Source organism: Chenopodium album, chromosome 19 (genome assembly GCF_948465745.1).
Source record: "Chenopodium album chromosome 19, dcCheAlbu1.1, whole genome shotgun sequence".
NCBI lineage: Eukaryota > Viridiplantae > Streptophyta > Magnoliopsida > Caryophyllales > Amaranthaceae > Chenopodium > Chenopodium album.
The window spans coordinates 1,581,957-1,607,204 of NC_137852.1; the positions used below are offsets into that span (position 1 = coordinate 1,581,957).

Genomic DNA, 25,248 nt, shown 5'->3' on the forward strand with positions numbered 1-25,248 from the left:
CTTTTTTGTGTCAACCAAACAAGAGGGTGAAAATGAAATTCATGGGAATTTTGACTTCCCATAAAATATTTGGCCAACCAAACAAGGCCTAAAAAAAACTCTGTTTTGTGACTAAACAACTTATAATGCAGAAGTAACGTTTGCAGCCATCCACAACCGTCACCCTGAACAATAATATAGTCTACTACTATCGGGGCATAATTCTACTATCAACAAAATTCAAGTGAGGGCCAAGAGTGCTGGAGCATCAGTTAATGAGCACCTTAACTCTCAGATTTGCTACTCACTGAGGTTATCAGTAACAATTTACAGCCTGTATGCCTTGCATTTAACTTCTTCTAAGATTGATGACTTGATGTATACATCGACATGCTTTGATATTAACACTAATGGCGTTACACTGATCTACACTCTAAGTCATGAATTTTTCATGCAGTTCGTATTATATTAGCGGCTATACAAGAACTGGAGTGCCTATTTTAAGAAACCAAAATGATGCTTACATCCTATTACTCTAGCTCGCTTTCTGAAGCAACTTCTTCTGGCAACTCAAAAGCATCTATATCTGCATACATTGCTCTAAGCCTTTCTACCTCTTCTTTTGGCAAAACATGCATAGAATCATCATACTTCTGACGAGACCGCTTCTGCAGATACATAGAGAAATAAAAGCGTTCAATGAACAGAAAAGACTTTTCAACCGAGGTATATCACCACAAGTCCACACAGAAATGCAGTTACTGATGAAAGCAGATTGACTTCTGAGTATCTTGTTAAGAGATCCTCAGTTCATTGCCATACGAATCTGATGACCCCCCTCCTCTCCCCAAAAAAAAAAAAGAAAAAAAGTCGCCAAAAAAGGGTAATTCTGAGTCAAGATGTTAGCAAAATTCAGCAAACAAGATGATGTCCAGGACAGTTTACAAAGCAAACAAAATGTTAATTTTAAGAGGTGTGTGGGGTGGAGGTCAGCTTTCAAGACAGCTCACAACAGAGAAATTTTAAATGCATGCTCAAGTCAGAGAAAACAATATCATAATATGGGAACAGCGAAAGCATAGCATCATACAAAAGTGGATGTTGAATGTAATTTTCAAGCGCTGCTTGTCCAAGTACTAACCTTCTTATGCATTGGAAGAGGGTCTGTATGTGATCCAGGATTGCTATCACCTTGATCATAATCAAGTTCCAACCTGTAGTAAATAGAGTAGTAAGAGCAGTGCAAAGTATGAATGAGGATATACATAGGCATGAGATGCCCAAACTAAAATCTAACATTAAAAAACTATATTTGTTCAGGGAATAGGGAGCTGTCATAGCAGTGATAAAACATTGAAACTTGTACGGAGTCTCCGTACAGTATGAATTAATGGCATTCAAACTTTTTCATGATTTCAAGCTTGTGCCATCAATATAGTTGCCAAATATCGTTCAGAAGCTGTTGAGAAAAGCATCCTTACCATCACACCCAGACACTAACAAAACATACAACAAGAGGAGACTCTCATCTGAGAAGTACCAGAGTTACTTGGCATGACAGAAATTACTCACAAAAGCTTTGCATTATCAGAGAGAAATCTCTGTAAGGCATATGATATTGACATATTTCATGACTGAAATGCAGAAACATAGGGTTTGAGAGGGGGAGGGAAGCTGGGAAGATAGAGGGGTATGTTTAGAGGGAGAGTTTTGATTACCCTTTCTTCTTTATCCTCTGGCCAGGAGGGCAAGTTAAAGGCTCCCTGATCTTTCCAGCTGCATGCTTTCTTCCTTGTCGGGCTCTTCTATGAGTATAGACTGTTAAAGGTTTCTCGCGAGTTCCTTAGCAACAGCAAGGCAAACTCCATAAATCCAAACAGTTCCAAGAAACAACATTGCATATAAGTGATATAACGTAGAAAACAACAAAGCGGAATATATTATACATGTATGTAGTAAGAAATTTTCCAGGATGTAAAGCTCATTTATGCTGGAGATAAACTTGAGGCAAATTCATTGTGCAGCAAAAAAACATGACATATTGATATAAGCAACCAAAAATGAAATGGGTTTCAAAATATGACTCTCTGATCCATCTGATAAAAAAATATGAAAATAAGGATATAAAAGTCTGTCTTTCTGATGTTCAAATTCACGAAGTATTTCATAAGGTTTATAAGAGACTGCTGCACATAGCTAACGGACACATGAGAGTTAAAATAAGTAATAGTAATTGATGCAGGATATGTTACCCCCATCTCAGAGATTGAAGTTTTTTCATCGGACTCATCTCACATGAGAATTAGTTCACGACTCCTTTTTTTATCTACAGAAAATAATACAAACTATAAATACTACATATGCTTCCTAGCAGTTGTTACTAGTTGATGAGCTATTCCTATCTGATGTCTACTTACTTTTTTTGATATAGAAGATTGAAAAGGCTAGGCTAATTTTTTAATATCCAAAATGATTGCCTCACAAGACAAGAAAGAAGCTGTTTCATCTTTAGAGCATATATTATAAGTGTAAGTTGTATGATATACTGACTAGTATTTATTACTCTGTGCAGTGTCTAAAACAGCAGGACACAACTCTGAGAGTATATTGCACTAATTTACTACTCAGCTGATGGTCATAGCCAATAGCTAAACTTTTTATTTGCTATTCTTCTAAAAAAATTTTGGGGATGGGGAAATGGTTATAATATATATATAAATTATTTACCAGAAGCAGCTTGTGATGCATGAGGCGCATGTGGAGTTGAGGGTTCAGATGCCTCGGAGGTAGAAGTCTCTAAGACCATTTTGCCTTTATCCTTCCTTGTTAGTACATGGAGTTTATGACTATAAACTGCAGACGTCTTGGAGAGAGAATCATCCGAGGTGAATGATGATGATGATGATGATGAATGTAAATACTTCGATGCCCACGGGGAAGCTGATTCAATAACGGTAGCATCTACAATTGCCTTTCCCTTATCTTTTATTGTTTGTGTGTGTAGGCTTTCATTCTGAGCAGTTTGATTCTCAGAGGGAGAACAATGACCAGGAGCTGCGGATGATGATATCTGTAAGGAATTAGATGTGGGTAACTGAATGAAAGGAGCATCTGCAACCATCTTTCCCTTATCCTTTCTTGGTGCATCATGTCTTTGACTCTGATCAGTTACAAGAGTATCTGCAACCATCTTTCCCTTATCCTTTCTTGGTGCATCATGTCTTTGACTCTGATCAGCTGCAAGAGTATCTGCAACCATCTTTCCCTTATCTTTTCTTGGTGCATCATGTCTTTGACTCTGATCAGCTGAAAGCCTAGATTTCTTACCATCTACACCACCTTACAAAATCAGATTAAAAAGCTTCAGTAAATGTTGCATTATCAGGTAAGAAGATCAAACACAAGGTGGGATGAATAACTACACCTTTTGATGGATTGAAATTACACTGATGATATGAAAGTAGCAATGAAACTCATGTAGCTGTACCCCCATGCAATCAAAATAATCAATAAAGTTGTGAAGTAGCACAACAAAAGGCATAACCAAACTACCTAAGTCAAATAGTCAACAGCCAAGTGATAACATTATTAGCCTGTTTGGTTGGCCAAGATCCCAAGATAAATAGTTTTTTTTTTTTACATAAATGTCTCTTGTCACTCATGACCATCTTCAAAGTGGCAATAAAAACATATGCAAAAAAGAAATAATCAGGGAAAGAAAAACAAAATCAGGGATATCAGAATGAGACTTTCTATTATGCAATATAGATTTTTACAAGTAAAACCATTAATTATTGCCTGCCAAACAAGCCAGAAACTAAAGTGATGACATATAAGTATAGAACAATTTCCATGCAAGCAGCATGTACAATGGAAGTAAAGCAACAGGATGCCACTGTTCAACAGATCAATTTCAATGTTGTTAAGCAACTACATTCCATATAATTCCATGAATACAAACCCAGCGGCTCGATATCAAGTGTTGCAAGATACAATTTCATTCGCAAACATTTAATTAAGCATCAGGTGCCTTACAACATATTCATATTATCCTCTGCATCTCACAACAGCAAACTGAACCTCAGGTCTAATAGCACCACTACTACATGGGCAATCAAATTCATCATAATACACATGTCCGGTCTCATTGAAGCAAGTAAGCAACACCTCAACAAGCACAAAAAAAAAAAAAAAAAAAAAAAAAAAAAAAAAAAAAAAAAAACGAAACTATAGCATTCAGTCTATCAACGCATCTAATGGAGACTGTCATTTTTGGGATGATGAAAGTAGAACATTCAATCACAAATTCACATATGATCCCCATGTTACTCATCTTCACATCTCTTCCATCTAAACCCTTGTACATTAGGTTTCGAGTTCAATCAAGTGCAGCGCTTATGCTACTCTAATAGTCTAATTCCTCATTTTACCTCAACTATCCGTGCCAGATACTCGACACTCAGACAGGGGTACGACACGTAGAGGCTTCATTACAGATCAAATTCACAGAAAATTCACTTGACATGTTGGACACTTCTAGCCGAGTCCAAATAAGCTAATAGAGGAACACTTCACAGTTCAACTTTGGAAGCATATACTTCCCAAAAATTAAATTATAAAACCCAATTCAGCAAAACAGCTCATCAAACCCAGAAACTCAGTTCAATCCTCAAAAATCATAAAACCCAGAAAATCATCTCCTATCTCATTAACAAAAACAAATCTACAACTAAAAACGATTCAATCAAAGAAACAGCACACATAACAACTCAAAAACCTAAAAAACAATTCAAAACAAAATTCAAAACTAGGGTTTCAATCAAAATCAAAATTAACCAAAATTAGAGAAAGAAAATCACATACCAGCATCCGAAAGAGGGGTAACAGGTGCAGCAGGTTCGGGAGAGCAAGGAATCGAAGGAATGCTCTGAGAATTATTAGACCCAGTACTAGTATTCGATTTCGGCGAACTACAAACAGAAGAACTAGTATTAACCCGCTTGTTATTGACGATATTAGCAGAAGAATTAAAGGGTTTAGGGGGTTTAATTAGGGTTTGCGATTTGGGTATTTTGGAAGAAGATGAAGGGTTTTTCCTTCGATTTTGAAGGGTATTTGTGCAATCAGATAGGGGTTTCCTCTTCGATCTTCGTTGCTCAGCTTCCATTGTTGAATTGAATTAGCTTGATGTTGTTAACTGTGATTTGGTAATGGAAATCGTTGCAAAATTGCTGATAAATTTGAGGAGAGAGAAAGAGTGAATTGGGTTAAAGAAGTTTGAAATGGCGGGAAAATCTTCCGTCTTCGACAATTTCTGGAAAGAGAAAGAGGGAGAAAAGAGTAAAGGTGATAATTGTGGATTAATGGTGAAAAAGCCCAAATGCGCCAAAATTGCTTATCAATGCACTATTATTGGTTTTTTTATTTACAATGAAAAGGTGGTTCGACATGAGTTGAGTTTAGTGTTGGCATGGCCCAAAAGTTGTATTAGTGGATTGATTATTTGATAATTGATGTGATTTTTTTTCTGTTCTCACCCGTTTATCTTTTGTCCATTTAGGCTAATTCAGATTCGAAGTTCAATTTTCGGTGGTTATGTTTCAATTTCGGGATCGAACATGTAGTCCTCCTGTAGCAATAATCAATTGGTATTATTTGCAAAAATTTTATATTCAGTATAGAGGTATATTAGCCCATTTGTGATTAAATCCTTAATTGAGAAAATTTGAATACATAGTAGATTTTAAGTGACAGCCTGTTTGAAATTACTAATCAAACATGGCACGACGACATGACATGATGTGAAATCATTGAATTGTGTCTACGCTAAGCATGATTTAGCTCATGCTTATCTTTTGTTTTTAGTAAGTTTTAGTGTTAATAATTTACTGATAAAGACATTTTACAAAGTTTCATTGACTCAAAAACTTCATGACATAATTGCAAGTGTTATTCTTTTTTAATGTATTATTAGTCATGTTAATAATATGATTGAACCAAATTGTTTGCCAGTTAAGTCTAAACAAATGGTGTTTCGTAAAAAAGTGTTCTAGAGAGTTTACAAAGCTTAAAAGAAGAATGCGGGTCCATTCTAAATACACCATGACCAAATTGGTTGATCAATCAAATCGATCAGTGAAACCAACATATAATTAATAAATTCGCTTGGTGAAATTGGATGCTAAATGTTGCATCAAATATAAAACAGTTGCTCTTATGTTTCTAAATTTTGGTTTGATTGGATTGGATTGATAAGCTTCACCAAGTTGAATACAAGCCTCACACTGGGTGAGATTATGTTCATATATACTAGCATATAAAATTATAAATCTACTAGTATATAAATCTAGCATGGTTTATCAGTTTATGGGGGCATGGACCTCTTCTAAATCGAGCCTATAATAATAGCAACTATATATGGATTTACCTCAACACAATATCCAACCCTTGTCTCAGAAATGCTCATTAAATATCAACTTTTACATGTGACAGAAAATGTTGAAATCCTACTGCTATCCATATGTGAGTTGTCTCACATTACAAAAAGAAAGAAAAAATCACCTTATAAGCTAGAGGAATGCAATTATCACCATTAAATTTTTAGAATATAAACTCCTTTAGACTTATAAGTGGTTATAATATTCGAACAAGTGTAATTCTAAACCCCTGATTAAAATACTCTATTCCTTACGTATATGACTATTAATTCCGAACAAAATAACACTCCACACTCCCATTCCATAGCATCCTACAATTCGACTGTATTATTAAAGCAAGCAAAAACTGATCCCTATGTCAACAACTTTGTGAGGGGGAATCAAGACTAAATTCATGCACATAACCACTAATTAGACACTAACTGCAAAAATATGACTATCTTTATCCAAGCTTTTTAGAAGTTTACTACCAGTACTACATAAAGCCACCGGCCTTGCCCACAGCACGTGACCCATACTCTTCACTTTTTTCCTAGTCCTTTGCCTTATTTTGGCCTTAAAATTAAAAAACCAGGCAACTTGAGCCTCTAGTTTTCCACAAAACTAGCTAGAATTAATGAAAAAAATAAGTAAAAAAAAAAATAATATTAAAATGATACACAAAAAAGAAAATCCAAATCGAGGGGCCACACTTTATCCAACATTTTTTTTTTTGTTTATTACTAACTCATCAAATCTATAAATACCCACATTTTCCTTTCTTTGTTCATCATCAATTCTAGCTCATTACTACAATCTTTCAACATTTGCAAATTAAGAAACATACATTAAAAGAAATATGGATGCCATGCAATCATGGGTTTCTGAGCACAAACTCACTAGCATTGGTGAGCGTCTATCTTTACTTTTTGTAAATGTTGATGTAATTAATTTGATTTAATTTACATGTACTCCCTGTGTCTGAAATTAATTGTCATATTGCTTATTATATACTTTGAGCTAGTAATATGGTACCAAAATCCGAGCAATGGTAGTATTAAAGTACATTAGTAGTATTTAGCTAATTAATATCAATGTAACAATTATTTTAGGATGCATATTAGATACTATGATAAGTTACTAAACTATATAATATGATTATATGAAGTAGCAATAATTTATATGCTCTCTATGTATTGTCATGCAGGAGCATTATGGGCTTCAGCAATTGGAGGATCAATTGCTTATAATTCGCGTTCAAAATCATCGTCCCTCAAGCCAAGCCTCAAGCTAATTCATGCTAGGTATGCCTCATTTTACTATTAAACAAATATCTTTGATTCTTTTTTCGGCAAATCATAAAAAAAATAAAAAATAAAAAATAAAATAAAATAAAAAGTTCTAAGTTTACCAAATATCTTTGCCTATACATACTAGTATAAAATTTTAATATACAAGCTAAGTGAATCAACCAATAAACAATTGTTTAACGAGTAACAATATTGTCATAAGCACAAATTGTTGAGCTAGTATAAAATTTTAATATACAAGCTAAGTCAATCAACCAATAAATAATTGTTTAACAAGTAACAATATTGTCATAAGCACAAATTGTCGAGCTAATGTAGATAAATTGAAATTTGTATTCAGCTAAATACCATGAAATCTTATGAAAAAGAATTTATAATCACAATTTATTTTGTTATTAATTGACAGGATGCATGCACAAGCCTTAACATTGGCAGTGTTATCAGGGGCAGCGGTGTACCATTATTATGAGAAGCGCACTGCTGAGGAAAATACCCATAAATCGGTTTAATTAATGGATGATGACGATAATTTTCGATGATTTATTCATCCAAATTTTATTTCGTGGAAGTCTATTTTTTGATGGCAAAAAGATCCATCTAAAGCCTTGCTATTAGTAATTAAATCAAGTATGATTAAGAACCAAGAGTTTAATTTTTATGCTTGGTTATATTATGCTCTATTATGTACTAGCAATGAGTTTTTCCTACTTTATTTTCGTATGTACATAAACAAACAAATTGTTTGGCATCATTTTTGGTTTTCAGTTTCCTGTTTTTTTGAAAACAAAAAACCAAAAACAGGAAACAAGAAAAAGGTGTTTCCACTTTTTTATTGTCAGTTTTCAAAATTATCATGATTTTAATAAGTATAAATAATTTTTGATTCATTATGTGACATATATAATATACTTTTAAAATACAAAAAACCAAAAAAGGAAAACCACAGCGATGCCAAACGTTAAAGTTTTGATTTTTGATTTTTGATTTTTATATTTTTATCATGTACTCTGTTTATTTTTTACATTCGAGCAAGTTGAGCATAGAGCAATTGATAAAACCACATATTATCGATATATTTGTTGCAATGTGATTCTTAATTTTAATTTCGATAAACTAAAAAGTAAAAAAAACCATATTGACAGAGCTAAAACCTTTATCAAGTGGGTTCAAATCAATTTATAGACATCTTAACGAGGCTTATATACACATTTACACATAAAATGGTTTCACAAAGGCCTACATAATATTTCCTACAAGTACAATATGTTTTGGAGCTCAATTGAAAATGAGACAATTAAGTACAGAGTAATGGATAATATGATACAAAAATGAAAATGACCCAATAACACTTTTTTATTTTGGACTGAGCCCAAAAGTTATTACTAAAAAGTACAAGTCCAATAATCATTTATCATTGATGATAAGTTGCAAAAGACAACCCTAAAGACAATAATTGGTGCGGGCTTTGTGAGTTCCCTGATATGTTGGCCTGGACATGAAGATTACTATTTCATGGGGTTAATAGAAGTTGATGTAACGGACTTGTGGGTCAAACTAAGCACATATACTACTTTTGTTTCTGAAAGTTCGACTTACATATTACTCATGTGGTCAAAAAAAATTTAACCATAATTTTTGAGTTATAAAATAGAACTAAACTATGGCTTGGGTCCTGGATTATGCCGAATTGTCTTTACTACATTGCTATTCATGTGGACATAGTTTTTGCTTATACATGATTGAAAATATTCATACCTTCATGGTTAAAGAAGTTCACTGGAGACCGAGCAAACACAAAATGGTTTTGTCAATGATACGCTTTAGGTGTAATTGGGCCATTAAAGCATTTAGTACTCCGTATTAGCTATGTCTATAATTATTTATGGCAAACATTTTACAAAAAGATTATGTTATACTATTATTTTTTTTTTTTTTTTTGAAAACATGTTATACTATTATTAATTTCTATACATTTTTTTTTAATTATGAAAATCAAGTTGAAAAAGAAAAATGATGATGTCGACAGTAAAAAGGAAGCCAAAAAAGGAGAAGGTGTGAGTTTGAATTAGATGATTAGACCGTTAGACGTGCAAAGCTTAACTCATATCTGCTGTTAGTAAGGTTGGAAAGTCCCTTTCTTTTTCCAAACCTTCTTCATGATTCGTCTCTAAGCTATAAATTATTCTAGGGGCCTTCTAATACTTGCCTACCAACTCTTAACTTACTTTGCTATTTGACCATTTTACCCTTCTATTATGCCATAACTTTTGTTAATAATCAGCTGGCTAAATTTCACCAAACCAATAATTAGTGAAATGAAATACATATATTTTCATTCTCAACTCCAAAAGACCTTGTATATATATTCCAATATTGTATTATTTGATGCATGAATGTCTATTATTAATCACATAATTATTGGTGGTGTTGATCTAAAAAATTAGAAGGATAAGGCTGTGGTTATGGTTTAATATTTAGACATTAACTAGTGTCTATTAAATATCAATAATATTAATTAGAAATAAATTTAACTTTTTGCTAAACTTTATGTTGATTACATTGTTGTTTTGAAAAATACTCCATATAAAAGTAGTGTAAATAAAGGCACGAGGCCCATCTATCAATCACGAAATAGTGTACTGTAGTTTTTCTACTACCTCCGTTAACTTTTAGTTGCAACTTTAGAATATTTTATACTTCGTATCTCACAAATAATACTCCAAAGTTGCAAATAAAAGTTAACAGAGGTAGTAATACGGAGTACATCATCTACTTGTTTCAGTAAGTTAATAAGTTATAACTTTGATATATCATCTAATTAACCTTTAAATCTTTATCAATTTTCTAAGGAATTTTTGCCTAGTTGAACATGATTTAATTGTTTATCAACCTATTCATTGATCTATTAAATCAACAACCCTTAAACAGATAGTGTAAGGCCAATTTTGTCAATTGTCATCCATGCATCTATAATTACATATACCCTATAAAGAAAGCAATCATTAATCCCTCATATTATAATCAAGTAACTAATTAAATTATACTTCAACAAACTTTTAATTTTAAAAAATGAAGGGTACGTAACTTAAAGTAGCTAGTACATATACTTCTCAATTCTCATGACGTTGACTTAGATTAATACTCATCAACTTATACAAACTTTATCATATATCTATATAAACATTCTTCTTTCTTCATCCTCGTCTTTTCCAGGTTTTATGCTCAAATTTATTTCATAAGACATGGATTGTTCAATTTGCACAACCATGCCTTTCATTCTAAGGCCACCGAGGAATACGATTTGTGCAGCTTGCTATGAAGGTGCAAGGAACTTAATCTCCTTGGTTAACAAATTCGATGGCGATATCAATAGCAATCATAATCATAAATTTAGTGAGAAATCAGGAGGCACCAATGTGATTTCATCTTCTAATCCATCTTGTAAGGTAATTACCATCGTTCCATGTTATTATTTTGTGATCATGTTTATGAATTGAATGTTTTTTAATTATGTTTGGAAACCCTTTACTATTTAAGTTGATGATATTATATTATTATATAGTATTTAAGTTGCTTCATATTGGACTTAAGGTAGTGCTTTAGTTGTGAATTGTTATATATAGGAAGAATACTTATAGTATATAAATCAAAATGAAGGACCATCATGTCACAATTCTTGTAAGGCTAATAATAATAATTAAGGTGGTAGAATTTTTCATATGTAAGTGTTGATGACATGATAATTAATAATTATATAGGGGAAGGGACTTTGAAATGAAATATTAAAACAAATACGTGGCTGATAGGGCGAAAAGTATGATGCTACGTCCCTCAAGTCGAAAATTTATTTTTGTTTTGAGCAATTCTTATTACTTTTTTAACTTCCGGTTACTTTCATGAACTAAACTTATCTTTAAAAATTTATATTTTTTAACCCGAACATATTTTCACAAAATTAAATGAATTTAGTGACTAGAACTTGGCCTAAATCATAATTTGTTTCGAAAAACAAAAGATAACTATGGTAAGGTCCTTTTCATCATTTTTTAATTTTCTAGGAAGACAGACGAAACTTCACCAGCCATGCAATTGAGTTCATTAGAAGATATTAAGTGCCATATTGACCTTCAAAAAATAATTTCATATACAATAATAATATAATCTTTAGACCATTTAATAATCTAGTCATAAAATGGTGGAATTTGCTAAATTAAGATTCCCCGTGCTTAATCCAATAATTGCGTATAAAGCGGGTGATGTTGTAAATGTTCATCGATGGCAATATGGTAGGTTGAATTTCCTATTTAATTTGTTTGTCTCTAATAAGTACGATTTTAGGTAATATGTAACGCTCTACTATATAATTTATTTGGTCTTGATGCTAAGTTTCTAACTACTGTACTTAATTGTAGTTTATAACTATCGACATCTAATGTAAGTAATAACCGTTACACGACTTAACCAAGTTGTTCATCTTTCAAATTCAACACGAGTATATCTGTATATGGTGTCTTGTGCACTAAATTGTCTTTACTACATTGCTTTATTTGTACAAGAAAATATTGTGTTACTATACATTAAGCAATCTTGTTTTGGGATGCCTTGAGTATGACGATAAGATCTCTATGTACATTTTTTACTTGGATTTATTTTAGGCTCATATATATCTTGGTCGATCTATTTTGTTTATGTATTTTGAGATTAATATTAGCATTTTTGTGAAATTAGATAACGCGTTATTAATGAATCATATTGATCATTTTGAAATGAATAATAATTGAACATCATTTTCTAGTTAGAATCCTAATTTTTTTTGAAAGGAGTTAGAATCCTAATTATTATTGTTGTTGTTGTTAATTTATATGAGTATTTAATTCAATATATTACTTAAATACAAGTAGTATTTATGCTATTTGAAATTGGCTTCAGGGTTTTGCCAATGTACTTAAATGGGTGAAGGAAATGAAAGACATGGAAGAGGAATTAAATGATAAAATGAGCTTTTTAGGTGAATTTGAAACAGCCTTCAAAGATGAAATTCATACAGATATCCTAGTAAAGCCTGGTAACAACGGACCTCCTATTCCTGCTCACAGAGCATTATTGGTATGTCACTTAATTTACCTCTTTTATTCATTAATTACATTTCATTTAGTTTTGCCTAGTAATATTAATTAGATTTGTTCATTACTTTTCATATATTATTGTATCTTTAATCCACTTAATCATAGTAATAATAAGTTAGATAGGTTATTTAATCAACCTTGGATGTAATTAACTACCTTGTTTTTTTTGTTTTTTTTTTTGGTGGGGGGGGGGGGGGGGGTGGTGGTTAAGATATACCCCGTACTTTGTATTAATTTAGACAATGTTGAAAACAACTAGGCTAGGACGCAACAATTGTTACATGCAAGTGTGACTGAGTAAGTATTGTGTGTCCCACATTAAAAAAATCAGATAAGGGCGAAAATATTCTTAAAGACCAAAGTGTATGTTATAACATAGGTTTGTGGTACATTATTACAGGCAGCAAAATCAGAGATCTTCAAAAACATGTTAGATTCAGATGATTGCAAAGAAGCACCCAATGAAGCCATAACTCTACCAGAACTCAACCACGACGAGCTAGAATCCCTCCTTAAGTTCCTCTACTCCGGGACCTTGCCCATTGAAAAGGTCGAGAAGCACGTGTACTCGCTATCAGTTGCAGCTGATAAGTACGAAATACACTTCCTACAGAAATTTTGTGATCGACAAATGCTGAATTCTCTTAGTTCATCCAATGCCCTGGACATCCTAGAGATTTCAGATGCGTGTTCTAACTTAACATTAAAAGATACTGCCTTGAGTTTTATCGTGAGAAATATGGAGGATATAGTCTTTTCTTCTAAGTTTGAGTCCTTTGCTTTGAAGAATCCACATTTGAGTGTACAAATTACTAGGGCTTCTTTGATGGATATCAAAAATAGGAGAAATTCAATGTAAAATTGTAAATTAGAAAGGAGAAAAATTATTATTATTATTATTATTATTATTATTATTATTATTATTGAAAAAAATTCAAAGAAAATGTGATAGAGTAAAAACATATTATATATTTATATTATATATATAATATAAATATATAGTATATATTTATATGGAGAAGATGGTGGTATTACTTAATATGGAACTTCTTGTATATTTTTCATTTGGAGGTAAACTGTCGTAATGGAATTATTGTAATTTATTATTGAAACCAAAATGGTAATACTTCGTAGTTGTGAGTAGCTATATTTTATATGGAGAACTTGCATCAACTATATGCTTCAAATAACATAACTTTTTAACGTAATTTCTTCTCTTATCATCTCTGGATTCAACGTAAGGAAAGGAATTTGATTTGCTTAGGATTTGTTAGATCAATATATAATGTAAATATATTTGGTAACAATCTAATGAGGGAGACAAATATAGGGTATACTCTTGATGAGGATGACTTAGCCATATATTTTTATCATCAACATTGTTGGAATCGATAGAATATCACATTGAGAATGAATTATAGTGCATGAGAAATTATTTCGTGTTTTGTAGTGGCATAACAATCTGGAGGACATGTCTCATAAATAGCATTACACAAAATTAAATTATACATTAATAAAGTGCAGCAGATAGAACTTGATTTTACAGATTGTAGTTCATTTTTTTTGTATCGTACTCAGTATTCCTGTTTTGGAATCTGTAGTTCTATACCCTTAGGTTTTGAATTCAGAACCACTATTGTGGTTTTTGACGGTTAATAACTAAGCTAAAACACACGAGTACTTCATAATAAGGATAATGTGGAAATTACAAAGAAAAAAGAAAAAAAAAACATGTAGGATATTTCTTACCAAATATTACGTATATGATATGAAGTGGGTTAGAGGCAAAAACTATGCTCAAAATATAGAAATGATTAAAAAAAAAAAAGGCAAGAAATCTTGGTGTGTAGTAGATTGTACACACCAAGATACTTATGAATTGAAACAAATATAAATCAAAATCCTCACAAAACCTTTTTTTTCAATTTGAAGTTAAATAAATTACATTGTTATTCACTTTAGTTAATTAATCCCCCATACCAAACTACTTGTGTACATTTTATATATCGACGCAATATACATTGAATAAAAAGATGACTTTAGTAGTGAATCTAAACATTCTTTCTTTGATCGATTTTCTATAAAAATTTAGTGATGTTGCGTAATGACAATGAATTGCTCCTATATGCTAGTCATTAGTAAATTTCATTAGTTAAATTATGCATAAACTAGTTGCTATTAGCTTAATGCGTATCAAGCATGCCAACTACCATAGAAACATCAACAAATTGTACAAATTGCAATTCTTGACCAATCCAATTATATTAGAATTATTAGAGATTCCATCAACGGAAGTGGAGGATCAAACATCCTAAATTTATTCTAGGCAACTTCTAATACTTGTCTACCAACTTTTAACTTACTTTGCTGTTTGACCATTTTAGCCTTCTATTATTTCAAACATTTTCATTCTCAACTCCAAAAGACCTTGTATATATACTCCAATTTTGTATTATTTGATGCATGAATGTTTCACATAATTATTGATGTTGATCTTAAAAATTAAAAGGATAAGGATGTAGTTATGGTTAAATGTTTAAATCTTAACAAGTGTCTTTTAAATATCAATAATAATATTAGAAATAAATTTAACTTTTTGTCGATTACACTGTTGTATTAAAAAATACTTCATACAAATATAGTTTAATTATGGACATGAGGTCGCTCTGTCAATACGAAAAAGTAAAGTTTGAGTCCTTTGCTTTGAAGAATCCACATTTGAGTGTACAAATTACTAGGGCTTCTTTGATGGATATCAAAAATAGGAGAAATTCAATGTAAAATTGTAAATTAGAAAGGAGAAAAATTATTATTATTATTATTATTATTATTATTAGTATTGAAAAAAATGCAAAGAAAATGTGATAGAGTAAAAACATATTATATATTTATATTATATATATAATATAAATATATAATATATATATATATATATATAATATATATATTTATATGGAGAAGATGGTGGTAGTACTTAATATGGAACTTCTTGTATAAGGTATTATTGTAATTTATTATTCTTCTAATAAATTTATTGAAACCAAAATGGTAATACTTCGTAGTTGTGAGTAGCTATATTTTATATGGAGAACTTGCATCAACTATATGCTTCAAATAACATAACTTTTTAACGTAATTTCTTCTCTTATCATCTCTGGATTCAACGTAAGGAAAGGAATTTGATTTGCTTAGGATTTGTTAGATCAATATATAATGTAAATATATTTGGTAACAATCTAATGAGGGAGACAAATATAGGGTATACTCTTGATGAGGATGACTTAGCCATATATTTTTATCATCAACATTGTTGGAATTGATAGAATATTTGAGAATGAATTGAAGTGCATGAGAAATTATTTCGTGTTTTGTAGTGGCATAACAATCTGGAGGACATGTCTCATAAATAGCATTACGCAAAATTAAATTATACAGTAATAAAGTGCAGCAGATAGAACTTGATTTTACAGATTGTAGTTCATTTTTTTTTTTTTTTTTTGTATATTTCTATACCCTTAGGTTTTGAATTCAGAACCACTATTGTGGTTTTTGACGGTTAATAACTAAGCTAAAACACACAAGTACTTCATAGTAAGGATAATGTGGAAATTACAAAGACAAAAGAAAAAAAAAACATGTAGGATATTTCTTACCAAATATTACGTATATGATATGAAGTGGGTTAGACCGTTAGAGGCAAACACTATGCTCAAAATATAGAAATGATTAAAAAAAGGCAAGAAATCTTGGTGTGTATAGTAGATTGTACACACCAAGATACTTATGAAACAAATATAGAAATGATTAAAAACAATGTTAATATATACAGTAGTTGTAGTAAATCAAAACCTCACGAGCTTTAATCCCTGTTGTTTTCTGGCTATGACAAGATTCGGACAAGATTAATCCATTTGCCCCCTTCCTACCATACCGAATCTTACAAATTCTTAAATGAACCTGGTTCACAGTAATTTATTGCGGACCACTAAAATTTACAAATTCTTAAATGGACCTGTTTCACACTTATTTATTGTGGACCACTAACATTAGAGAAACTATGGCTGTTTTATTAATAAAAAAAAAAAGTCACTATAATAAAATGAAGGTCACTATGTTGAAAATAAAAGTCATTTTGGTAATATATAGGCTATAAGAAGTAAATTTTTTTAATGAAATATTTTATAAGGTCAATATAAATAATAAAGGTCACTATATTAAATTTAGGGTCATAACGTCGTACTTCAAGTTCACAATAGTATTAAACGTTATACAACTTTTAATAAAGGTTACTATATTAAAAATAAGGTTACTATGTTAGAAATAAGGGTCACTATGTTTAATATAATGTCAGTTGCGAGTGTATAAACCTCGGGTCCACGCAAGTATTTCTGACTAAAATTAGAGAAACCATGGTTATTTTATTAATAAAACAAAAAGTCACTATAATATAAAAAAAAAAAAAAAAATAAAATAAAAAAAAGGTTACTATGTTAAAATAAGTCATTTTGGTAATATATAAGCTATAAGAGGTTAATTTTTTTAATGAAATATTTTATATGGTCAATATAAATAATAAAGGTCACTGTGTTAAAATTAGGGTCATAACGTCGTATTTCAAATTCACAATATAATGTCACTATGTTAAAAATAAGGTTACTGTGTTAAAAATAATAGTCACTATGTTCAATATAATGTCGATTGCGTGTGTATAAACCTCGGGTCCACAATAGTATTATTGTGAACCAGGTCCACGCAAGTCTTTCTGACTGCATCTTTAGTCTCTCACTACATTGTAATATTCATAGAGGATCAATTAGTACTAACTTTAGCCGAGAAACTTACCTTATGTACTGATTACTGATAGCTCCATTTGCCCCCTTGCTACCATGCCTGTTATCTTCAGATTATTTTCAGTTCAATTCAGTTTCAATAAATTCAATTCAGTTCTGTTCTGTTCTTAATTTCCTTCTCTCACAAAATATTCAGTTCAGTTCAGTCCAGCTCCAATAAGTTCAGTTCACTTCAGTCAATCATCAGAACAAGCCCTAAGGGAACAAAAAGCTTAAGGATCAAGAAGACCATAGCTAAATATTTCATTCTAACAGACTACCTTCTTCCAACATACTACCTCCATTTCTTTATAGTTCACACGTATTCCTTTTTAGGAAGTTTTTTTTTAGTTGACACGTTTCCTTTTAGGGTAACTTTTTTTACCTTGCATTTACAAACTACCCCACTTGCTTTTTCACTCTCTCTCACTCTCTCTCCTCTCCTTAATATATGTGCCTAAATCAAACGCGTCAACTAAATAGAAATGGAGAAAGTACTATATAATCTGTAGATTAGAACGTGAATATTAGTTTTGGACGGAGAGAGTAGAATATAACTTTCATCATAAATTTAACATATAGTTAAAAATACTATCCTAAATAGACAAGAAGTTTTGGTCCAATTATACAAAAGAAATGGAGTACGTACAAAATAAGAACGGTTTCATACTTGTACCTTGAAAAATTCAGTACAAACTGGATATGTATGTGTACCATTTGATAGTTCTGCATTCTACTTCTGTACTATTGTACATTTTTAATTATAAATGTATCGAAGTTTTGTTTATACGAACTTAATAATGTTGTTATTGAAAGGTGAAGTCATTCTCAAAATATATTCAAGTAACACATACCTATGCTTGTTTAAACCTACTCTCTCCTTAAATTATATATATTTGTACATTTGACTTTTGTGGTAAGAAGTTTAGAAACTTTGTTATAAACATTATCAAAATTATATTATGTCGGATATTTTAGATTCGGTTTGAAATATATTTTCTAAATATAAGTTTATAGAATAAAAAGGAATGAAGAGAGTAAATGTTTTCCTGAGTGGAAGTTACTCTTAAAGAAAAATTCGGCCGCTTTGTAATAATAATATTTGAGACTATTTTTAAATCCATGCAATGAACAATATAGAAACAAAGTGTAAAATAAAGTATTTTTTGTACAAAGTAGTCGATTACTCTTAGTTAAATAGTTACTTGTATATTCTAATCCAGCTAATATGTGATGTATGTTTTAATTTTTTCAAAAATATGTGGTCCAACTTAAATAATATGTAATGCACACTATAAATATTATATATTTCTCGTCAAAAAAAATTTATATATCAACTAATTTTCCTAGCTAAATACTTGGATTTGTATCTAATCAAGTACAAATTTCATACAATAATTAATAATTTTCCATTTTAATATAATTATTGATACAATAGCTAGCACTAATTAATTAATTGATTAGATTTTTTGTAAATAAAAATGTGCTATATATTTTTGTAAAATCTTTTTGATGCTTAGTTGCTTAAATTCAAAGGGAAGCAACAGTACTAAATATTGTATTGGTATCATGAAGTGACAAATAAATATCATTATAAAGCAACAAAAAATTAAGACAAAGTTGGTTCAAATGACAATTGACAAGTACTAAATTCTCATTTATATATGAAATTTTATTCGTTTAATTTCTTGATTAAGTTGATTGGTGAGTCAATAATTTTTCTGTAGGTTGAATTGCATGTATTAGCCATGAAAAGATATGGCATTTTATAATTTGTCGTCTTAGCTATAAGAATCTCCCTTTATACAACATAAAATAAAGTGCCAATTTTTGAGGAATTAGTACTGCATTTCGATCCTAATGCTCCAAGTTATTGATCGTGCTTGTGCATCACAAATTAATCATTCATATATTTCTTCATAAAAAATAAAAAATCATTCATATAATATAATCAAGGGAACATCTATATTCATGCCCTTCACGTGTACACATAAATTTGTTCTTATTATTAGTCCTTTTCTATAAAGACAATGTATAAGAAATAAGGCATTGTGTACACTCACTTTTCTAGCTGATCAATTACAGAGCTAAATGAAGAACAATGACCTCAACTAGAAGTATGATTATTAGAACAATTCAAATTTTGTCATATTCATCATATAGTAAATCTTTTCTTCTCTATATATTGAACCTTTGATTGCAAATTAGCATAATCAAAGTCTTAATACGTATTAACTGAGATTTAGATATATTTTGACAAAGTAGAAACGACTGAGATATTTGAGTATTTTATGTTACAATATACTCCGTTGCTCTTATTGTAAACATTGTACCACCTCTATTAATGGTATCTGCAACTTTGGAATATCTTATATCTCACAAATAATACCCCAAAGTTGCAAATAACCATTAACAGAGGTAGTAGTTGTCTTTGTATTGGATCATGAAAGGCCAAAGAAGCAACGTACCATAAAATCCTAAGACTTTTGAGAGCTAAAACACAATTAATAATTAGTGGATATAAATTATTCCTTGGAAATTCAAAAAAAATTTGCTATTACGTTTTCATCATTCTATTCCACCTCTTTTAATTCACAATGTCATTTACATGCAATAACTCAATGAAGTACTAGGGACCTAGGGTACATATTTTTCAAGTTACATGTCACAATCATAACCCATGGACCAGGAATGTACCCTTTCCAATCATGGAAACACAATGAACTGAGATTGAGTTATTAAAGGCTTTCAATAATAGGTTAGTTTGACAGTTCCTTTTGCCCCCTTTTCCCCTATCCATAAATTGCAATCCACATCTTACATGGTGAAAAAGGATGATAGAACGGTGAATTTATCCAATATTAATCTTAATTGACGATTAATAGTGGACTAGACAAATTTTCACGACTCATACTTGAAACTAGAAGACTCGAACCAAATTTAAATTGATTAAACCTAAATAAGTAAATATGGCTAAAACTTATATAATATCCAATATGAGCTAATTGATACTTCATACTCCGTATTAGACTTGAAAATGTTCTAACCCGAACCAAAGTACTTATCTAATTGACCCAGGCTCAAGAGCCTATAGCATCATACGTAGGTATTCAAGGGGTAAGGATCAATTAATCGAGACTCGACTTGTAAGCTTTATCAATTTTAGGTCGTAAATCATAATCCTGCACCATAAATAGTAGTTACAAGAGCCAAATGAGATATTATTCAATTTAAAGCTAAATTGTGCAGGATTGGAAAAGCTCACGTGAAATCTTCGATTTTTGATTGTGAGCATAATAGCTTCCGTACAAAATATTTAACCTACAAACTCGGTGCATGGTGGCATGAAAAAGGGGGGTAAAAAATAAAAACATAAGCTTGCAATTGATCAATAAGCTAACTGATGATTTACTCATCTTGCTGATCATCAGTACTTGTATTCCAATGCCTAATAGCCTTCAATACCGCCCGCCTTACTACCTGAGCATCAACAATTTTCCCTCCATTCGCGTCACCCTACAAAAACATTGATCAATTTTGAGACATTTCTTATATACTTTAATACTAATTTCAGTTACCAAAAAAGAGGGAAAATTTAAAAACATATAAATAAATTAATAATAGATCTTTTTGCAATTTTTTGTAAGATAAAATCCCAGCATCGGTGCATGATACATGTGAATAAAACAAAGAATATTCACATGTCATAACTTTATATCTCAGGACGAAAAGCTCATTTTGGCCTATGGTACTCACAACCAAAAAAACAACGATCAAGTATGAATATGAATCCAATGATCAAAGGATTTAGCTAGCTGTCTTCTTGGAGTTTCCTTTGTTTTCGCTCTATAATTTTAAGTATCCAAACATCATACTTTTTAGAGGTATGAAAGGCTATACACACTTCGGGATGAAATGTCGAACATGGTTCACGAGTACGAAATATGTTGCAGTATTGGTTATATGATCGTCTATATGTTAAGATAAGTAAAGAAAAGAGGGATCAAGTGAAAAGCATGTCTTACTTCCACACTGACTGCTTCCAATTGAAAATTTTCTGTACAGGAAGCCCTAGCTTCAACTACAGTAAGATTCAGTTCTTCAAAAGCTTGGAGCACAGAAACCAGCAATCCTGAGCAATTCTTTTCTGAGTACACATTTATAAGGAATCCTTTCTCTAGGGTTTCAACTGTGACCTGCACATATTATGCAGAATATACAATTAAATGACTGTAAACTAAAATAATTCGCGTTTCACAAATGCAGTGCTACAAATGAAAGATAGGTAATGAACTAATGATCGATTTTATACTCGATCGATCACTATTGCCAGGACAACTTTAGTTGGTAGGACAACATAGATTGATCCTCAAAAATTGGCAACAGTGAATATTGCCTAGGGAAATTAACCTTCCAAGAAAAAAGGGTGATGAACTTATAGAGACGATAATATTATCAAAAGCTATTATTCTAATTATTTCCATGAATCAGAATAGATACCGTAGGTTGTGAATCTTGGATAGTTGAACTTTGAGCATTATTTACGATATCTTGATTTAGCCGGTCCACCTTCTGTTTTAGGTCTTCTATATACTTCGATGCATCAACAACGATAGCAGTATCACTTTCCTGGCAAAAACAAAAAAAAATTATATATGTAACATATATATTGAATTAAACAAGATAGTTAAGGATGATTATTTATGAGCAGACAGATAGAATTACTGCATGAGAGTTAGTGATGGAGCGAAGTAGTTGCAGCTTCTCATGCAGTGCTGCAGCTCTTTTGTGCTCCCTGGAAACCATTGACTCTCTCAGACTCTAGTTTTTTTTTCTTTCTTTTTCTTTTTCTCTTACGCTTTTCTTTTTCTTTTTCTTTTTCTCTTACGCTTTCGGAACTCCCTATCACACACTCTGCAAGCTGTTCTCTGAAGCTTATTTTAAAAGAAGAGGGAGGGAGGGAGGGGGATGTGCTCTCATATCAATATGATCATCCCTTGTTTGCTTCCCAAATGACTGCCCCAGTTTCATCACATCAATTTTTTTTAAATGCATACATGCTACTGTGATTTGACATAAATGCCCCTCACTGATGTAAAAACAAAGTCTTGACAATAAATTTAAAAAGATATATACCGAGATAATATTCATGACTTATTAGATAATAATGTTCTTTGTGGATGCCAACTAGCTAGCTTATACGTATTAGTTTTGGGGTAGAGCTAAAGGTCCAAGACCTAAGATAAGATTTCGGATACAACATCATTGCATGCATGACTCTCTCTACACCAAACACCAAAAAAAAAAAAAAAAAAAAAAAGGGCTTCTATTCACTAGAAAGCCCAAAGACTGTAAACTCAAAAAAACAAAAAAACTTTAACAATCAACACTTTTATTTTAGCCTGTACACTAAGAATACGTCGACAACACAAAGTATATAATATATAATACAATAACTTTTGTTTTGATTTTACAATGATCAAAGTTAGTATATAAATAAGTACAAAAGTCAAAATGTTGCAATTGTAAACAAGCACCTAGAGCAAACTCAGTATAAAAGGAAGAGACAAAACATGAAGGAATTGAAATGTACAATACAAGTGCTCAATTTGGAAGTCATTCAATCTAAAATAAACTCCTTTTTTTTTTTTAACAAATGAAAAAAGATTAATTTTTGCAAATATCAGAACAAGATTTCATCAAATTAACCTAAGCCATAATTAGAGCAATTGCCAACTAGCACATGTCTAGTTTTAAAAATCTTAATCATAATTAATCTCCCAAGAATCAGGATCTTAGCTAAATCCGTAAATCTCAATCCAAAGGTTATTCAAATAATGTAACTCGACCACATCATTTTCGTGTTGTCATTGTCACCGGCCACCGTCATACCAGCGTTTTTTTAACGTTAATGTAACAACAAAAACCACTTGAAATTCTAAAGGTTAAGGGAAACATATGCTCCTTAATTTCCACCCTAAAAAAAAAAAAAAACTTGTATAAGTAGCAAATGAATTATTACCAATCTATTTTAGCAAATTTGCCTCATGCAAATTAAATACTCTCAATATCCATGACACTATACACAGTGCTATAGTAAATTAATTACTCATACTAATCCAAGGAAAATTAAAACATTAAATCCTATTTTACTTGTAATACTACTAAACAAAATTTCATGAATGATCAAATGTTAGATAAATTTTCTTGTAAAATAAGTAATGCAATTATATCAATACAAGTATAAATTATGAAGAAAGAAGATATATTTGATTCCAAATATACAAAAAATCATTTCTGGTCAAACGTTTTTACTTCATGAGATTTATAAAATAAACATTTGCTTAACTCTCATCACCTATCCACCCTACTAATAATAAACATGTATTATTGATAATATGAGCCACATAAATTAGCCCTGACTGTTAAGATTTTGTTTCATTCTCCTTAAAATTCTATTAATGGCACTATCCACTTGGACCATATCTTGTAAAATCAATAAGGTCACTATCCTTTGGCTTCTTTAAATGATACTGTAAAACATTTGTGCAGTGCTTTCGACAATTCGTATAGTAATCTACATAATAAGTTAATCCCATCATATTAAAGGTCAACTAAAAACAACCTCTACATAATCACGAGAACAAGGTTATGTATATCCGACTCTCATCCTTACCCTGGTTGGCATTTGGCCAAATAAGATCACACTCTTCTATCTATAACTACGGATGAGGCATAAGGACAAATCGCATACGTGATAAGTCTTTGGTAATAAACTCAAAATGTAATAAACACGGTAAGAAATAAAGGACATGAAAACAGGATAAATTAGAGAAAGTAAGAAGAGAAGAAATACTTCGTATTTATAGATATGAAGTCGAATAATAATTATAAAAATAAAAATAAAAATAAAAATAAAACAAGATGGGGAGAGAAAATTAAATAGAAAAGATAAAGAAGGAATCAAAGACTCGTGATGAGAATAAGAGGGGGAGTGTTTGGCACTGAAGAGCCATAGAAAGCAGCGAAGGAAACGTCAAAATGGGATGTTTAGTTTTGGTGATGTTTTTATGAATGCCTCCAAACATTCCTCACGGGGGTCTTAATTTTGGTTGATTGAGTTAAGTGAGTGATAGTGTGTTTGTGTGTGTAGTGTTGTACTAACACCCCCACCCTTGAACCCTTTCTAACTCTTTCTCTCTCTAGATCTCTCTTTCTCTCTCTAGACATCATCTCTTTGTCTTCTCTCCACACGTGCCTTTCTAACCCACCACTGCCACAAAACCCACAACTTCTGATCTAATCATATTTTCTGCTTCTCTTATTAATGTTTTAAGCATAATAAACATTGTTATTTACCTAATTTTGTTGCAGACTAGATAACATAATTTATCTGATTATCATCACCGATCGATGATGATGATGATGATGATGATAATAATAATAATAATAATAATAATAATAATAATAATAATAATAATAGTAATGCATGAGTCATAACCTATTATAATTCGATGAGGTTTAGATGTATGTAACTTTATTTTTCTTATTGTACTAGTCGAACACTTCATTAAGTGATCAGACGTGT

General features: G+C 31.2%; 3 protein-coding genes across 4 annotated transcripts; 1 reads left to right on the top strand and 2 right to left on the bottom strand.

The window, feature by feature from the left end:
* Positions 1-224: 224 nt before the first annotated feature.
* LOC145595185 (uncharacterized) lies at positions 225-5,379 on the bottom strand. Its single transcript, XM_081651565.1, has 5 exons — positions 4,843-5,379; positions 2,707-3,318; positions 1,698-1,821; positions 1,121-1,193; positions 225-647 (listed from the first exon to the last, which is right to left on the bottom strand). The coding sequence occupies exons 1-5, from the start codon at positions 5,144-5,146 to the stop codon at positions 510-512; spliced, it is 1,251 nt and encodes a 416-aa protein (XP_081507691.1). The 5' UTR covers positions 5,147-5,379; the 3' UTR covers positions 225-509.
* Positions 5,380-10,947: 5,568 nt separating this feature from the next.
* On the top strand, positions 10,948-13,690 carry LOC145593490 (BTB/POZ domain-containing protein At3g56230-like). Its single transcript, XM_081649740.1, has 3 exons — positions 10,948-11,151; positions 12,635-12,811; positions 13,232-13,690. Exons 1-3 carry the CDS (start codon positions 10,948-10,950, stop codon positions 13,688-13,690), a joined length of 840 nt encoding a protein of 279 aa, XP_081505866.1.
* Positions 13,691-20,911: 7,221 nt separating this feature from the next.
* On the bottom strand, positions 20,912-22,676 carry LOC145594968 (uncharacterized). 2 transcript variants are annotated; one of them, XM_081651320.1, is made up of 5 exons: positions 22,520-22,676; positions 22,386-22,489; positions 22,161-22,289; positions 21,686-21,856; positions 20,912-21,176 (listed from the first exon to the last, which is right to left on the bottom strand). In XM_081651320.1, exons 2-5 carry the CDS (start codon positions 22,464-22,466, stop codon positions 21,069-21,071), a joined length of 489 nt encoding a protein of 162 aa, XP_081507446.1. In that variant the 5' UTR covers positions 22,467-22,489; positions 22,520-22,676; the 3' UTR covers positions 20,912-21,068. The 2 variants fall into 2 exon arrangements, with proteins under 2 accessions (XP_081507446.1, XP_081507445.1); XM_081651319.1 differs by having other exon boundaries at positions 22,386-22,671.
* Between the last annotated feature and the right edge of the window lie 2,572 nt (positions 22,677-25,248).

Coding starts and splice junctions, on each gene's coding strand:
- LOC145595185 (XM_081651565.1), bottom strand. CDS start 5,146: ATGGAAGCTGAGCAACGAAGATCGAAGAGGAAACCCCTATCTGATTGC. Junction 3,319..4,842: donor TACCCCTCTTTCGGATGCTG/GTATGTGATTTT, acceptor TGATTTTGTAAG/GTGGTGTAGATGGTAAGAAA. Junction 648..1,120: donor CTCTTCCAATGCATAAGAAG/GTTAGTACTTGG, acceptor ATGTATCTGCAG/AAGCGGTCTCGTCAGAAGTA.
- LOC145593490 (XM_081649740.1), top strand. CDS start 10,948: ATGGATTGTTCAATTTGCACAACCATGCCTTTCATTCTAAGGCCACCG. Junction 11,152..12,634: donor CTTCTAATCCATCTTGTAAG/GTAATTACCATC, acceptor AATTGGCTTCAG/GGTTTTGCCAATGTACTTAA. Junction 12,812..13,231: donor CTGCTCACAGAGCATTATTG/GTATGTCACTTA, acceptor ACATTATTACAG/GCAGCAAAATCAGAGATCTT.
- LOC145594968 (XM_081651320.1), bottom strand. CDS start 22,466: ATGGTTTCCAGGGAGCACAAAAGAGCTGCAGCACTGCATGAGAAGCTG. Junction 21,857..22,160: donor TCCAAGATTCACAACCTACG/GTATCTATTCTG, acceptor TAATATGTGCAG/GTCACAGTTGAAACCCTAGA. Junction 21,177..21,685: donor TGGAAGCAGTCAGTGTGGAA/GTAAGACATGCT, acceptor ATGTTTTTGTAG/GGTGACGCGAATGGAGGGAA.